Source organism: Embiotoca jacksoni, unplaced genomic scaffold (genome assembly GCF_022577435.1).
Source record: "Embiotoca jacksoni isolate LCO1_2020_lvr unplaced genomic scaffold, fEmbJac1.0.p SCAF_19, whole genome shotgun sequence".
Taxonomy (NCBI): Eukaryota; Metazoa; Chordata; class Actinopteri; family Embiotocidae; genus Embiotoca; species Embiotoca jacksoni.
In genome coordinates this window covers 4,655,651-4,673,907 of record NW_027185329.1, presented here as the reverse complement: position 1 = coordinate 4,673,907, position 18,257 = coordinate 4,655,651, and the positions used below count along the sequence as shown (strand labels likewise).

General features: G+C 43.6%; 1 protein-coding gene across 4 annotated transcripts in view; it reads right to left on the bottom strand.

Moving 5' to 3' along the window:
* The window catches only part of ddah1 (dimethylarginine dimethylaminohydrolase 1), a 77,092-nt gene that overhangs the window by 22,022 nt on the left and 36,813 nt on the right, over positions 1-18,257 (bottom strand). Inside the window, exon 1 of one of the 4 annotated variants that reach the window (XM_069153108.1) lies at positions 17,674-17,705. The exons of the other annotated variants lie outside the window; for them this stretch is intronic. Coding sequence (XP_069009209.1) covers positions 17,674-17,703 — 30 coding nt within the window. The 5' untranslated portion in view covers positions 17,704-17,705. Of the gene's footprint in view, positions 1-17,673; positions 17,706-18,257 lie in introns of those variants that run through there. 4 annotated transcript variants of the gene reach the window in all.

The following is an 18,257-nucleotide window of genomic DNA, read 5'->3' as shown; positions in this document are numbered from 1 at the left end:
GAAGATTTGGCTCAGTTTTGTGGGTGCAGACTTGTACAGAAAATGTATTGAGGATCAGCAGCAGTCCAGACTAGCTTTGGGCCTCTGGTTACATCAGAAATTGCACTGGTAATCTTAGATTTAAGGCACTACTTTGGGGCGAAATCACTAAAACGTCTGGGTTTTGGCAACGTTTTATCAAGCAGGAACTTGTCCAATTTGTCTTTAACAGATACTGAGATCCAAAGCTTCCTCAAAGTCCCAAACAATCAGACTCAGTAGCATCCCTTCAGTCCTGCGAAAGAAACTCTCCAAACGTGTTCTTGCATCTTATCGCAAATGTCGTCCCCCCCCCCCCACCCCCTCTGGGTTGGAATCCCGGGACTGTGCAGGTCCATTGGAGCAAATCCTGTTGATGCTGGAGGTGTTCATTTGAAAACAAAGACGACAATGGCCATAAATGGATGCACCTGTGTAGCTCGGTCTCTATAAGCTGTGGTGTTTTAACACTTCTTGGTTGGCAGCAAAGTGCCTCACAGGAGCCAAGAAAATCTTCCAGACACCATCGTATCTCCACCTGCCTACATTCTTCATGTTGATTACGACATGTTTTGAACTTGTCATCAGCATGTTGTAACGGATTGATTTAGTTAAAAAAAAAAAATGGTATGTTTTTTTCCTGCCGTCACACGCACACGCACACACACACACACACACACACACAACTAGAACCATTGAACTCCTCTGTGGTGTTTCAAGGTGATATCTTTAAGGTTGTTGCAGAGCATTCTTCTTCGACCTGCTGACATCTCACCGAATGGACAATGAGAAAGTCCAAAGAAAATCTCTGAGATGTCAAAACTGAGATCACACAATCTTGCACGCTCTAACATTACGTCAAACAGTAACACATTTGCCAATTAGACCACGTTCATGTTATATTTCTTGTTTGATACTTCTTCAATTTTCTGATTACCGATTATCTTTGTTACAAACGGTGAATGCTGATGGGTGTTTTTTATTACCTTTGGAGGCACGTTAGAGGTTTCCTCTACTTCCTGTCTTTGTGCTAAAGAACTCTAATTTACTGTACATCCTGTGCAGTACAATGCATTTCCTCTAACTCGTGGCAAGAAACTGGAAAATACATAAATGTTGAACTGCCCCTTTGTTTTGTGCTAATATCTAAAGCCTGACATGATGACCTTTTGGACCAAATTTAAGAAAACATTTTTTACAGAATACCAAAGTATCTCTGTCTCTCTTGTCTGGCTCTTTTTCTCCTCCTCGCCTCCTTCACTCTCTTTCTTTCTTTGTCTCTCACATTCCCTCTTTAGACTCTGGTGGCAGGGTCAAGAATGCTCCTACAGTGACTTCTCATGCAGAGTAGCCTATTATCTCTCACTGCAAGGGACATCCAATACCCAACCCTGCCTAGGTGCCAACTCACTTTGCCAGTCCTCCTCCTCCTCCTCCTCCTTCCTGCTCTCCCTCCCTGCAGCTGTCCTGTGCTCCTTCTTCTCTCCTCTCTCCTGTTTTTCCCCTGAGTGCTTGTCCAGGCAACATGCTGTTAGCCAGCACCCTGCTTTGAATGAAAAAGGCCTTTTAAAATTCATTAGAGGCTGAAGGCTCTAAAGGCCAGTCGGTCTGCCTGCCGCATTCCTGCCGTTCCAGCACAGGACAGGGGAGACGGAGCAGAGAGAACAGCCTTTTATTTGGGGCTTTTTATGGACCAGTTCTCCCTTCTCTCGCCCCTGGTACCCGTGGATATCACATTCTGCTAAAAAGGGCCATCAGTCTGATAGAGCTTGGTGCATTTGGAGAGGGAACAGAGTACACAACAATAGCATTCCTGAGGGTCATCCTAGCCTCCCTACACCAAGCAACAGAGTCCCACGCTCCAGTATAATGGGGATGCAGCATTCCTGTGAGCCTCACACACACAAAGGTTAACCTCTCTGAATGTTAGTTAGTTAACTAGCATTTTATAAAGTACAAGAAAAAAACTGGCACATTTTACATATTACAGATTCACGGAACCAATTTAAATTAGGCATAATGGACAACAGGTAAAGGCAGTTCATCAACTTGTATTCGTTCATTTTTGACTATTGGGGGCAGCGTAACAAGACGCAAACACCACAGTGACATATTAGCAATTTATAAAGTTTGTCAAAGGCAAACATGTGAGCAAACAGTATCCTATTCACACATCCAGGAGTTGTGTTCCTGACAAACTGATGGAATTTAGGTCCAAAATGTTTTTTTTTTATTTAAGGTTTGTTTTTTCGGTTTGCAAGAAAGATGTGTCTCTTGCAGGTAAGTGCTCCCCTGCTGCAGCTGTAAAGCTGCCTAATGAAAGCTGTGAGTAGACCCACGAAACACAAAAACAATGAGCTGAGGGAATCAGCCGAGGCAGAGAATCACAAAGTAATTCGATCTGCAGCATAAAAATAATGACTAGTGCAGCTTTAAGGATTCTTTGAGCACCTGAAAGGACTTAATTTTAGGAATAAAATGAGGGTGGATTAAAAAGTTCAGAGATGGCTCCTGTTAGGCGCCAATCTGAGTAGATGAAAGCTGTAACCTTTGTGAGTAAATATTCAAAATCACGTCACCCGATCAACCTCAGCACCTAAGTTATACTTGTTTTTGTGGTCACTGGTATGTGCACTTATGTGATTTCAATATGGACTTGACAAAACGCGCACGTAAAATGATGTGTTCAACTCAGGAAATCTGCAACGGAAATGCTTCAGAAAACCTACTGGACTGAAGCAACGAGCCGGGCGAGGTGTTTGTGGTTCAAGAGGGGCTAGAACGTCACTGTCCAAGAACAAAAAAGGCACATCAGGTCAGGAGTTGTGCAACGTGCATTCGTCCAGCAGGGTCAGATGGTCAACACCGACTTCTAATGTGACGTGGGTGAGGAAAAACATTCGGTACAAACGACTCGAGAAATGGCGCGATGGCACTTTCATGAGTGCCAAACTTGTGTGTGCGGTCTCTGCGCAGGTTTCAGCTCCGAAAATGCGCATGTACTAGTGGTGACCAAAAAAAAAAATGATGTAACTCGGATGTTGATCATGCGACATAACTTGGAATGCTTAAGTACGAAGGCAATATGTTCCCCCTGCTCCGTACTTATTGTAAGTCGCTTTGCATGAAAGCGTCAGCTAAATGAAATGTAATGTAATGTACACGTCAAAGAACTTTCTGATCCACCTTCATCAATCAACAGCTACTGTTTACAGTTGCTGATCGTAAAAACAAAAACAAAAGAAAAGAAAAAAGCGACTCGCTCGTAGTGGCACACGGACACAAGTTTGAAGAGTGAGCCTTGTGCGTCATAGCTGAAGCTTTGGCTGGACACAGATGATGATTGTAACAGATAGCAGAGGGCTAATGCAGAGAAAAGTTCAAAGACCTCTGGAGTGCAAAGTGGGAATAATGACCGCATTTCAGGGCAATCGACCGAGCGGAATATAAAATGAATGCACAGGCCTCATTAGCTATGCAACAGCTACGTGGGTAAGGCTATCGCAATCTCTCGGGTATTAAGTCTCTGACATCATGTCAGAAAGATGATTCAGTTGGTTTGCTGAGGGGTTTGCTTAAGTTTGACTAAATGGCCAAATTATAGATTTGTTAAAAGTTTGCAAGTTTCACTGAACTCTTTTTTTAGAAAGAGCGGCTGAAGGTTTGAATAAACTGCCGCTGTCTACAGAAGCTGTAATGGTTGGGACAAGGCTATTGTTACACTCCATTGCACACACACACACACACACACACACACACACACACACACACACACACACACACACACACAAACACACAGAAGATGCACGTAAAAAAAAAAAGAACATGAAGTTCTGATATCAGAAAAACAAACTTAATGATTTATCCGATCTGTCCTGCAGGAACAGTAATCCCAGAGGACGCACAACGCACTCAAACATGAGTCACTCAGTTGGGTGCACACATGGAAAAAAAAAAAAAAGAAAAAAAAAAGGGCCCGAGCTGATGCTGTCATGGTGGTCAAATGGGACATTCCTAAAGGCAGCTAGCTCCGAGGGTTAGCACTGTCACAGCTTGTAATGATAGTATGAAGTGACAACAACTCATTTAGTAGCAGTCAAGAGAAAACAAACCCTCCACGGCTTGTCCCCGCGCTATCCATACAAATCCTCGGTGTATTTTGGAACATACCTGCGGTTAACCAAGTCATGACGCCCCCCGTCCCCGTCCCCCCCAGCAGCTTTAGAATTACATAAATGTTGAGAAGTAGGTCAATGTGAAGGCGTGCACAGTTAACAGTAGCAGATCTGGAGACCCGCGCACCACACCGACCACAAGGATCTGGCAGCCTGCCTCGGTAAAAAAGAGCTACTTCAGCCAAACCGACTGCGCAGTCGGACCCGCTTTGGCTTGGGGCTCTCGGGATATCAGGGCTCCGAGGAGGAAGAATGCCACACTGTAGGTCCTGCCTGGGCACATTTACAACCATCTGAATGGAGGGAGATAGCAGCAAGGCCACAAAAGCACAAAGAGAGCGAGTAGGAGTGAAGGGCATTATGTCTAATTGATAAATGGGGTGTTTTCAGCTTTGTGTATGCATGTGGTGCACGAAAGCAAAATTACATTTCAGGGAGCAGAGAAAGGCTGCTGCACTACTCATGTGATTACACATAAAAGGTGTGAGTGCCTGACTAGAGACTCATTAAACAGAAATCTTTGCTGTAATTAGTTTTCTATTAATTCTGTGGTGTCTGTTCATCATATATTATTATTTTTAAGTAGAAAAACCAAATAGAAGCCAAAATTATGTCTAATTCACAAATTTTTCAGCGTCTCAATTTGGGATGACACAAAAGGCAATCTTCCAAGAAACTGAAGATGTATTTAGCTTTAACCAAAGATTATTATAGGAAAAAATAATCAGCGAAGACTCAGGGATCGTTTTTCCAGATGAATTGTAAAGCTAAGATGATCTTACAAAGATTTGTGCTGCGTCACTGATCATGATTGAATCCGGGAAATATCCAGAACTGATTACAGATCAAGGAGTTGAATGAAGCTTGCAGAATCACTCTTAGATAACACTCTTCACCTCTGAAATTATCTGCTATCAGAAAACAAGGGCTGGACCCATTTTCTGGGCCGGACAGTCAATGCATCAGAGGAATTGGAAGCCTGTCAAATATGTAGTTCAAGAGGAGTAAACCTCTAAAAGGAAACTGACTGAACTAACATTTTGTACCGTGACACCTTGCTGGTCACAGAGCACGCTCACGTAGATAGATGCCGAAAGCAGAGCGGCGTACTACAAAACTAAACTGAAATATGAGTCTGTTTGACGAGTCCAGTGTCTGTCCCAGAGCAAATAAAGGGCTCGGCCCAATCAGCAGGGCTGGGGAGAATGTGTCTGCTGCCTACCTCTCACTGTGATGGCTCCACAAATACAGGAGAGCTGCAGGCTGGGAACTGTTGGACAGCACAGGGAAGGAGGCGCTCGGTCACGAACGGACGCGAGTGTCCGCCCGTGGGGGAAAACAAGAGGGGGAGCTACGGTAAATACATCTCCAGTTGGCACCGACTCCTCCATGTTTATTGGGTTTGACCCCCACAGATTGGACCTCTATAACCAAACAAGAGGGGAAAGCCAATAAACTCACACACCTCATGGAGAAATATGTTCACCCTTGACTGGCCACACGGGTCTGATAAAACTTATCAAAAATCTACGCGGGGGGGGGGGGGGTATTTATTACACATCACAAACTGTATTCTGAATTCTGAAAAATCTTAAAACTTCTGCTGGTTTAGACGTCAGCAGAGGCTGTTTGTACTCGAGAGGAACAGCATGCATTGTCCTGCAGGTCACTCTGTACGATACCACCAACAAGTAACGCCCATAAACTGCTTTTACAACCCAGAGCTCCAGCGCTGAATGACATCAATTGGAAAAAAAGTGAAATATTCCAAAGATAGGAAGTCTAACGTAAGAACTGTGAGTGCTAAGTCGGTTAGAGGTCGTTCCACTCTCCTCTAACATCGCAAGCTTTAAAGCTCCTCAGCTTTTCTCTGATAAACTGACACTCTTGTATTACTACTCCTTAACCTTCACAAGACAGTTCAAATACTTCAACGTTATAGCGAGCACAGGTAACTCGGAGCTGCTCATGCTGAGAACGCACGGAGAAAAGAAGCTGTATGGCCCATTTCTTTTTCCTCAAGGGAAACCCGAGTGGGAAACCCTACCCGCTGTCACCTTTGGCCTACCTGGGCTGACAGACATGGGACCACCCACATCTCCAGTGAAGGGTGGGAGTTCAAGGTGAGCACATTGTGTCAATCACTCCATGTGCTACAGTGGGAGTATAAAGCCTGTGTGTGTGTTACAGAGGGCCGTATAGGACTGTAGTGTCCATAGTGTGTACTTAAAGGACAATTTCAGAGGCGTTACATGTGTTAGCACATTAAGTCCAAATCATTTGACAGGCATATTTTAACTACTGCTGAAGACTATGTAAACCAGGCCATGATAAATTAGTATACACGTATTTTCCTGCTATTCAAGCCATCCATTATTTTCCACTCAGTTTTTAACAATATGAAAACAACTTAGCAGAAAGTCCTTGAGTCATTCTTGGTTTGTGTAATCCATCACACTAAGCACCAAGTCCACCTTTTTTATGTTCAAATTTTACCATCATTATTAAATAATGGGATTCAGCCCTTTTCAAACAGACACCAGTCAGTTAATCAACTTTCATATTGTACAGATATGAATGGAAAACAAAGAAGGTTTGGAAAACAGGGAAAATGCATAAAAAAACAACAACTGTATAAATGGCCAACAAGATGTCGCGAATGCATGATTTGTAGTTTAAGAATGAATTTCCTCAAATATGAAAAATACATTTCTTACCAGTGGTACCCAAACCAGTGAATTATGGTTCATTAAGTTTTTTTGGCATGATTCTTGGCACGTTTTTCGTAAAAAACATAGTTTCTCTCCAGAAAGCAAACAAGCGTGACTGCAGATGATCCACAGAACTCACTGTTCTCAGTGGAATTATAAGAAGTAGTCCCTATGAAAGCTGTTGATGTGTGGATTGGATTATCATGAGCAGAGGGGAAACATCTCTGAGAAGAAGAGCTGGTGCTGCATTTTCTAAAATATAATTTTCTAATATTGTGACCCCACAAACAAATTCCATTAATCTGTATTGTGTTAGAGTGGTGGCAGAAACCTCAGATAGGAATACCCAACCAAATACAACCAAAACTGTTTGTATGGCGTCATACTACAACACTCAATTTCAGTCAGATAGTCCAAAATAAATTAAAAAAAAAAAAAAAAAAAGCTATATGGGACTTTACAAACCGTACAATAAATGACAACCTCTTGATCAGGATAAGGAACTTCTCTACAAGAAGACATGAGAAAATATGTACCAGAGTTTGGGTGAAACAACCCTTTAAGTAGCAACGCGGTGTGGTCCTTTAACAAGTTGGACAGTAACTGTCAGCTCGAAAACTTTCTAGAAACTGTTGTTGAACATTTAAACATTCTGATTGACATTCGGAAACAATGAACTGGTGTATTACTAACGGGCTACAGTAGACGTGTGCGAGGGAGGTTTTGTGGAAGTACATATGGTCGAGGACCAAAAGTTGAATGGAAATTGGAACGTCTGACAACTGTCACCCGAAGTTATTTCCCATAACCTGTCAGGATTTCCGAGCGCTGCGGTTAACCGACGCTTATTACCCTCGCACAATCCAAACTTGGCATCACGTGTACCGAAGATGATTCAATTGAGATGATTTGAGTAGGAATCCCCATTGCGTTTGTTTTACTTCTACGGGTTGAGGCCCCTTGGAAAGCCAAAGTAAAAATACCCAGAGCTCCCACATATCTGAGCTGTTTCAACATTTGTGAGGCCCAAAGGTGTGCCACAGGACGGAATGTCCGACCAAACACTCTCTGCGAGGGTTTTGTCTGGATTTATGTGGCCCGGAGCCCGACATACCACGGCCTTCTCCGGTGGAGGAGAAATGTGTTTGGTGCTTTGGGAGTCCAGAGCAACACGAAGGGTCGAGAAAAGAGGCGGAGAGTTTGAGTGAGTCAAGTTGTTGTTGAAGGCTTCCCCCTCTCTCTCTCTCTCTCTCTCTCTGTCTCTCTACCCTCCCACGCAGGGAGTCCTCTTAGGATATGGTGCCGGGTTGCTGGGAGCGAGAGGAAGCCCCAGCTGAGAGGTCAGGAAAACCACAGAGACGTGAGCAGGGAGGATGAGGGGAGTCCGATAATTTAAGCCTCACTAGATATGACAAGAGCTGTTCCCACTAAGAAATCCTCCCACAGCGTTCTTTGAAACTAGGTTTTGTTAATGCTGTTGACATTCTGAATACAAGACTTTGGCTGCGAGCGTATATAACCACAGTATATGATGTTTTGAAGCAACACACACTGTCCAGATCGCAAGAAAATCTGTTGAAGTCTTTCCATATCTGCATTCTCTTCATTGTTGAGGTGTTCCAGCGGCTGTTCCTCTTCGCTCTGTCCAGAATGCTAAAGAGAGCCTGGAAACACAGTGCGTTCAGCAGAAAGAAAACACCATCATACCACACAGCTACACCCACACTTTCCAAAGAATGCGATGGATTTGATCCAGAGGAGGAAAAAAATTTGAGTTTGCCAGGCAAAGTACAGACTAACTGCCCATTATGAGGGATTTCCCAAAACAGCCATGCGAAAGTTTGACGTATGGGAGGGGCTGGTATGGAAAAATGAGGAAAAGGAGTATGTGTTTTAATCTTGAAAGGAAAAAAAACAAAACAAGATGGGCCAAAAGGTTTCCCATAAATGTTAATGAAGGGCTTTCCCAGAAAGATTTTTTTTTCCTCTTTTCGGCATGCAACAAGAGGTCAGGTGCTAATGTTAACCAGCAGGGCCGGATCCAGAGATCTGCCTTTCAAGTATAATAGAAGAAAACCATGTGGAATTAAGCATCCTGCAGGGATTTAGCAGTGAGGGAGCTAACTTTGCATGATGATGTGTTAAAAGAACTAAGCAGGCCTTCGCTATAAAAACACACAGATCTGAGTGCAGCCAAAGTGACTGAGTCATTTTTTTAACGTTTAGACATAGCATCATTTGCACGCAGGTAAACCTCTGTAATGCTTTGGGTTTGTTTCCAGACAGCTGTTGCTGTGGCTGCACTGTAACCATATGTTACACTAAATATTGAAAATATGAATATGCTGGCTTGTTGCACTTTAAGAAAAGTACATGTTGCATGGCACACTGCATGGCAGTGACAATTTTCTCGTATGTTGCTGATAGAAATCTGATCTCTGCCTGTGAGAGACAACTTTTCCTGGAGCCCGTAACTGTTGAGTCAATTCTGACTCACTTTTTGTCTGAGTCAATAGTTGCTATTGAAGCTACTTCAGCAGCAATTAAGCTGAGTACACGTGCAGGCGATAGTAGTGAAAGTAAGTGCAGCTGCCTCTGCTGTCAACAGAAAAGTACCAGGGATCACTGCTGTCTGAAAGTTCCACATCAAATCATCTGAGTCATGAAGAAACTGTTAAAAAAAAAAAAAGCCTACATGTATCTGCACCCATTTTTGATCCTGTACAGATCTGTGTGGTTGTGAAAGTCTGACAGCAGTCAAATCTGTTGAGATTTCTAGTCTCCTTGAGTTACAACTATGAACAAAATTGTTACTTAAATCAGGAACTGGACGAGGACGACTGGAGCATGAAAGCCTTTGTGGTGAAAAGTTTTACATTTGGCTCAAACCATAGACTGTATTTAAAGTGGACTTGGCTTCCGGGTCTGAAAAATGAGGCCAATGCTGAAGCGCTTTAAACTGCAATACCACCTAGTGCCACCAGAGGTTGGCTCTAAAAAGCCTCCGGCTCCATAGACTCCCATTCAAATTCTCTCATGAAATATAAAAATCGGAATTTTTTTTTTTCCAGGAGTCACTTTTGTGTTGTTCGCTGAAGTCATTGTGTTTATGGGGGGAGAGGGTGTCTATTTGATTGACAGGCCAGTGGTGCAGTCAGGTTTCCGCTATAGGTGGGCGGGGCGTAGTGCCCTCTGGTTTCCAATCAGATCTACCACTTGTTCCTCTCTAACTGGTCCAAATATGGTCACTTCTGGCCCAAAACCGCTCCGAACGGCGAAGATGCGACGGACGAATTCCGAGCTCCAAGCTTCACGACGGCAGATCACAAACTAATGGTTCACCACAGGGTTGGCTGTTGCTTGGTTAAAACTTGTCATTTGCACACCACACGACCAAAATGACAGCAGAGATAACTGAACTCCTAAAAAAAAAAAATCAGTATTTCACAATTCTGCTTCAAGTTGTAGCGGGTGATATAACGATGCCAGTTTTTATTCTGCGTCATTATACTTGTATGCCAAGATGGGCAGCGTGTCAGTCTCCATTGGTCCAGCTTATAAAAACGTACAACTGATGACATCATAGAGACTAAGCTGATAAACTGCTGAATAAAAATGTCCCCGATTTTACTGGTTGTGTTTCGAGGCCTTCAAGGACTTTCAAACTAAAAGAAAAACCTTTACCCTCCTGTGAAAATGACCCGCAGCTGTGTTCAATCAAGTTCTATTTTATTTCTATATTTTCATATTTTTTGGGATCATTGGTCATCATTCTTTAAAGAAACCCTCACAGCCTCCTTGTCACCAATGATCCCCAAAAATATGAAAATAAAATAGAACTTGGTTGAACACAGCTGCGGGTCATTTTGACCCGAGGACAACAGGAGGGTTAAAAGCAAATCGTCTCTTGATGGTTGACGGTGCACTTGCTGTGTCAAACAGCACACCTGCCTGCTGCCTTGTCAGCGAGTCTGACATGTAGCCGACCAGTGATCCTTTTATCTGTCTACGTAGCCACCGCAGTCATCTCGCTAACTAGTTTGAACTCGGTCCTTGGCAGCCTCCTCCTGCTTTCCTGTCAGTGATAACAGGCTGCCAGCAGTCAGGCCGACTAGCTATGTCTTTGAAGCTCCACATGTAACCCATGTGTGTGTCTAGGAGGGCCACAGCCGCTCCCCCTTCCTTCCCTCCGCCTCGCACCGCTGAGGCTCGCAAGGCCACAGCGCTTGCCTCTTACCCTCGGGCCTCCGTACAAAAACATTGCCTCTGCTGCAGTGAAACGAGACAGACAGTAATGGAAACAGCACACTTTCCAGACACTTGAGGGAATAGCAAACATCTCCGCCTGAGCCCCCGTCAAAAAAACATACAGACTACCCCAGCCCCCCCCCCCCCAACCATCCGCCCCGCTCCTCCTCTGGACAACAGGACATCTCATCTTTCAGGAAATACCTGAGAGCAGGTTTCATAATGATTACAATACATTATGGATAATAAACCTTCACGTCTGAGGACATTTAAAGATAATAAAAACGGCATTAAAAACAATCAGAGATCGTGAGATTCATCGGGTCAGTTTAAAACCCAGCAGATCGTTATGGTGTGCTTTCATTTTGTCGTCGTGTACCTGCAGAGTTCAGTGATGCAAGCTGCTGCTGCATCATATGAAGAGCAGACATTCCTCAGGCTCACATTTCAGTGTTGCATACTGATCATTCTGTGAATCGATATATTATTCAAGGACATCAATACTGAGTCACAGGAGAGTTTAAATGATCTGAGAAAATATATACATTCTGATAACAATGTTTTCACTAATACCACTTTCAGACAAAAGACCTGCATATGAATCTACTCGACACGTTTTGGACCATTTATGAGACTTTGATTCTCACTATTCACCAACTCTACCTTTTCCTCAGTTACATGACATTTAAATGTCTGTATCAGTACTTCCATTCCCTTTGTGGCAACGCCAGGTCACCAAAGCTGGGCAGTACTTGTCCACCCTTAGTCGAGAGGGGAGTTAAATGTCATGACATGACACGATCTGGTCCGAATGGAATACTTCTTTGAGTTATCTCTTGTATTTGATTGACGGGTCCCTGTGATATAATTATTATTCCCCTGCTCTTACAGATTTGAGGCTAGTTTTTTAAAAAGCAAATGTACTTGTGCCCATCTGAGCTGTAGACCGTTCGTTAAAATATATCAGGTCAGACTGCGTGACCTCAAACAATTAGCTGATAAAAAAAATTCAAAACAGTTATTGTTTAAGTCATTTTTGACCAAAAGTTCTCTGGTTTGAGTTTCTCTTAAAACAAGCACTCACTGCTTTCTGTTCTCTCTGAAAGTAAACTAAATATGTTTGTGTGTTGTGTATGGCAGCATTTTCTGATTTTATAGACCAAACAATTAATTGGATTAATCAAGAAAATAATAAACAAGATTAATCCATCGTGAAAATTCTTGTTTGTTGCAGCCATGTTGTACAGTAAACAGTGGGACTGTGTTTTTGCACAGAAAGACATTTGATTGGTGACAGGCGTGTGGATTTTCGTCATAGTAGCTCGCGTGAGGCGCAGTTTCAGAGAGCTTTGGATCTCGTGTAAGTAATCCAGTTTAACCTACAACTGATTTATGTGTTGTATTAGGTTATCCCCAACGCATAACCGATTCAGAGTGCACTGACGGGTTCGAACCCTGCTTTCGGTGCCAGGATACTTTAACAATCTTAAGAATGCCCACAACAGATTTAGAGCAACGATGTAAATGAAGGCGTGTTGAAGTGAAGTCCGAGCATCTTCTATAGGTGGACTGCAGCTTATAGGAGCAGCTATAGGTGAAGAAGCGTGTCGCTCCTTGCCTTCTCCTTCATTTCAGCGTTATATGGAAGTGGATCGCGTTTCGACCTCCCCCCTTCTCCATCAGCCCCCTTCCATCTGATAACGAATAGTGCTGTTCAGAGCCTCTTAAACCTCGCCATTCTTCACATTCTCGGGATTCTGGATGATGTGACCTCATTGGGTGAGCGAAGCAGGTAGGAAAATAACCCCCGGCCGAGCCTTTGCTTCAACATGGAAGCTTAAGCCAACGAAGAATGCACGGCTTTATGCAAACTTGACTGTAGCTGCACTTGTGAGTGAAAACAACATGTTTTTTTTTCTGTGTGAGCGTGTTTTCACTTCAGCGTGCAGGACGTTCTGGAGGTGGAAATACCGACTCAAAGTTGCGAGAATGTGTGTGTTAGAAGACTGTTTTCATGTAAACGCAAACAACAATTAGAAACACATATTGACATTGCAGCTGTCTGCACCTCGCAAGAAAACTGTCAGAACTAAAGCCCCATTTGGACTGGATTTCTTTCCCTATCTATCCCGTCTGGCAGTTTGCACCTACACCTCTAATAAATACAGCAAAGATGTCCTACTTTTCTATCTCGTTTTTCTGTAATTTAAATCCCTTCTGAAGCAGCATCTTCATGTCAAAGGTGGATATCTCTATCTATATTTATCTATATTTAATATAGTCTGTTTTTGTGGCGATATCTGCGTAACCTACTTTAATCAGCTCGGTGTAAAACTTGACTTTTGTGTGAAAATGGAGAGGGCAAAACTGCTTTTTCTAAACTGACGTGCTAATGCTAACAAACGGGCTTAGCGTATTTGGGGGAAAAAAACAAGATGACAGAAAAGAAAAGCCATCAGGAGAGCAAAAATCAATCGTGCTGTAATCTCAGCCACAGGTAGGTACTGGTACTCTCTTTTAAGCTCAGTTTTTTTGGGGGATCCTGTGTGCAGGTGGCATGGTGGTGCAGTGGTTAGCAGTGTCGCAACACAGCAACAGCTGGGGCGTTTCTGACTTCCTCTAACAGTCCAAATACATTCATGTTAGGTTACTTGGTGATTCTAAATTGACTGTATGTGTGAATGTGAGCATAAATGGTTGTACCTGCGACCTGTCCAGGGTCTATCTGCCTTTGCCCAAAGTCAGTTGGGAAAGGCTCCAGCCCAGCCCCCCCCCCCACGATAACGAACAAAACAAAGCGGGTATAGAAAATGGATGAATAGATGGATCCTTTTTACAGTGTAACCACTGATATACAGAGAACTATCACTCGATTACTTTGATGCCGATGAAGAGTCAAAACCGTGCTGATTTTCTTTATGATGATGGACATTAATTCTGTTATTTGATACAACTCATTTGACACGACATGGATCACTCGATTCAATCGCACCATCAAAAATAGGCGTACATGCCTCGGGAGATCCAAAAGGAAAAAGGATAATCAGGATGAAAAGGATCAGGGCGGGGCATGTGGATCAGAAGAGGAGGAGATGGAAGAGGATGAAGAGAAGGCGGTGGAAGTAACGCTTGTCACAGTATTGACGGTAGAAAGCAATTATATGGATCTCTACTTTATGGAATGTTTTTGGAATACAGAGCAAGGCGACCCATTAGGTTTGCTAATCAAGCTGTGTGTGTACCTGTGTGTGTGTGTGTGTGTGTGTGTGTGTGTGTGTGTGTGTGTGTGTGTGTGTGTGTGTGTGTGTGTGTGTGTGTGTGTGTGTGTGTGTGTGTGTGTGTGTGTGTGTGTGTCTGTGTGTTTGTGTTTGTGCATGCATGTGGTGAGTGAGTTGCATGCCTCCCACTGGAGCACATAATTACTAACTGGTGATAAAAAGAGGAGAAGGGGGCATTGTGGGATAGCTGTGGTGTGAGTCGCCGTTTCTGCCAGGGTTTATTCAACGACTGTAGGTGGACATGATTAACTACACAGCTGGGAGCTCAGGTATGCGCCGACACACATATTGACACATGCGCACACACACGGATACAATACACTTGCACTTAATCGACAACAAATCTAAAAAGCTGAGGAAGGTTTTGTCGAATAAATAATTCTCTGCTTCAAAAATATGCATCAGCATGAACGCATAAAATATCACGTCGCCTAAAATGTGCAACAAACACGCAGGGAAACCACAAATGTGGAACGGATCAGAAAGTCAGGCCCAAAAGGAGAAAGAAGAAGAAGAAGAAGAAAAAAAAAAAGAAAAGAGGAACGATGTTTATACTCATAACCGGGCTCTGAAAACATTCGGCTCTGCTGAATCATTTACCAAAAGTGAGGTGGAAAAAAATATATAAGCACGGAGTCTGGCTTTTACGTAATGCCAGCAGCCAGTCAGTCATAACCACAGGATGCATAGGGGAGCAGAGAAAACAAACACTGAAGGATGTCCTTTCTGCATAACTTGATGCTTTTCCCAGCCGCAAATACCAAAGTTAGCCGGGATGCTGCAAAACAGATTCACTCCAACCCAACCTGCGATTTTACCTTATAAGGGTCTGAGTGCTTTGGGCCTTAGGTTGTGTGTATATGTGTATACGTGTCTGTCTGTGTGTGGGCGCGCTCCCGGAGCTCGGTTGACTTTTGGGGGAGAATATTTCGCACAGCTGGTGAGTCTTTGTTATCATCTCGAAGATGGTGTCTCTGGCAGCATCGGCGGTGGTTTGGGAAAGCTTAGAGCAGATGAAGGCAGAAATTCCAAGGTTACCACTTGATCTAACATTGTTCCATTCCACCAGTCCATGCCAGCGACGCACAAATACAAACACAGGAGCTCCTGGTGGTCAGTCTGAAGTGGAACATTGTTGGAATTCTAGCAGCCTGCGATCCAAAACCTCCTTTCCTCTGTAGTTGTTGAAGGTTCTGCACCATTAAGGCTAATATGTACTGCTGTCTGCTCCGCCCCCGCTGGAGGAAAACTGTTTAGCATTCCACAGATCACAGGCAGTGTACCTCACTAATCATTGTTATAATCCACCTGCGCGTTGGTCCTTCTGCAGGTGCATTTCTTAAAAGCCTGCCACGCTGATTAACAGTCAAGCCGCCACTTGGTGCTCAAAATAATATTTCAATGACCCGCCCAACTTTCTAAAAATAGGATTCTGTATTCTTTCTGCATCTGTGAATATGTAAGCAGCCACATCCAGGTGGTTCAGCAGGGTTTTCTTGACTATTATAACGCAGCACAGCACCTACGCCACTACAGCTTCACTATAAGCTTTGTTTTTCCAGTGTTTAGTGATTATTATCATTATTATTTTGGCAGACAGCATGCGTTCTGAAATAAATATTGTAACAAAATATTCAAAAATGATGTGATGAAGGCATATTTTTTTTGTCAGATAAATGCTCATTGCTACCATAACACCTAAACCCAGCAGAAACCAAGGACAACCCTGATTAAAATTGGAGGTGTTTTTTGACCTAGAGGTTTGGACACATACCAGACTCCTATAGCTGTTCCACCTGCTTCTTTAACATGTTGTCTGGTACTAACCGATGCACACTCACACCCATAACCAAGACTGCTGCCGGGATAATTGATCTTCCCACACCCGAGGTCGCATGCACGCACGGCGACCTCAATATCAAAGGACCTCCCACATCCACTCAATTACTACCTGACTCGACTGTCCTCCGGGGCCGGTACAGAGCAGCGGCATGCAGAAGGGCTCGCTATGGAAAACGACAAATCCCCACAGCCATAGCTGCCTCAAACAAGAGTGCACTCTGGACTGGCATGAGTGCATTCTGCTGTCTGTCTGTTATGTTGCTGTTTGATGTCTGATGTGATGATAAAGTCAAAAGCCTGTAAGCTGTCATCGCATCGCAACCAGTTCTATTTCTTCTATTATGACCGGGGAGTTTTTTTAATTATAAATTTGTAGGAAAAGAGATGAAACCGGCCAAAGCTATTACCCCCAGGTTGTCTGCAATGTCTGAGGTGATAATGTCACGCATGATATACTGTAAATATGTGACATGCTACTCACAAGCTTCATGTCAAATAATCATATTTAGTTCTAGATGGTTTAAACTTTTACGTTTTTGCCTCTTTCTTTAAGACAGGAGCTGTCAGACATCTCAGATCTCATATCTGTGCTGTCAGATCCAATCGTGGCTGTTCAGACACAGCTGAAAGCCTGAAACTGAATACTGATTAAGTCACCAAGACCCTTGAATAAACCTGACACTTGAACAAGCTTCCGAAAGTGCCCTTATTATGGCAAACATGCGGGGGCTGGGGGGGAAAAGCATGCCCAGAGTGCAAAGCATGCCCAGTGTGCTGCCTTACGGGAACAAGGTTCAACCCCGGGGTCACCTGTAAAGAGGACACACGTAACAGTCCACAGAGACAGGACAACCTCACACAGCCAGGCATGCATATAAACAGTCCAACAGCACAATCAACAGCTGCTGAGGTCCACATACACGTGTGCTAACTTCATGCCAAAGCTAAGAGTAACACCTCACTTTGGAGTCGCAGGTCACGGCCATACATGATGACAAATACCTTTGTGAGTACTGAACAAAGCTGTTCATTTCGACTCCCGGCTATGTTTAGCCCCTTCGCTTAGGGCATGCGGTCATTGGACTAAAGCCTCTCCATGCATGGTGTAAAACCCTTGACACACTTTTCGTGCCCTCGCACCAGAAATGACACAAAGTGACTCGCAGTCTCTCGTTTCAAATGACCGGAGCGGTGAAGAGGATTGGCGCAACAGCCGGCACACATCTGAAACGTCATCCAGATGAGTAGAAGACAGTGTAGCGATAGTCAGATGAAGGGTAAAAGTAATTATTTTGGCTGTTTGTAATTCAGATATAGTCACCAAAGCTGGTGAAAGATTACGCAACAATCATGTGGAGTCAGTCTGAAGGTCTCAGGACAGTAAATGTTTGTCAGAAATACCTGCCTGTGTTGTTGCCTTATCCTCTCCATCTTTAAGCGATCATCCCTTTGCAGCTAAGCTCCCAGCTCGGATGGCTGTAACGATGAGTTCAGACCGTGGCTTATCCCTGTGACGAATCGTGACCCTGCTGGTTCAGTTCCACTTATTCCATCATTGTCTCTAAAGACACCAAAGACCCTCCCGCTGGACGGCCTGAAGACTCTGCTGAACAGTTGCATAACGCAGCAGATCACAACATGAAATAGTGAAACCGAGGTGTAGATGCAAACTGACAGTTTAACCATTTGTAAGCAAAAGTCAGAATTGAGTGCATGTGATGAAAAAGCTGAGTTGATGGGTAACACTGGTGATGCTCTCCATTCACAAAGGACCCTAGATGAACTTCTGCTGTGATACCGGGCCAAGCATGACCAGCTCTACCCGTTCGCTATAAGCATTTTAAACCAGAACCAAATGTTCTCATGCACAGAAAAAAAAATCTATTCGTACATCACAGCAAAAGCTTCCTAAATCCTTTTAAACTTTGTTATGATTTTTTGGCCAAAATCTGTTTAGGAGTTTTCCTTTAAGAAGCCGTCGGCTC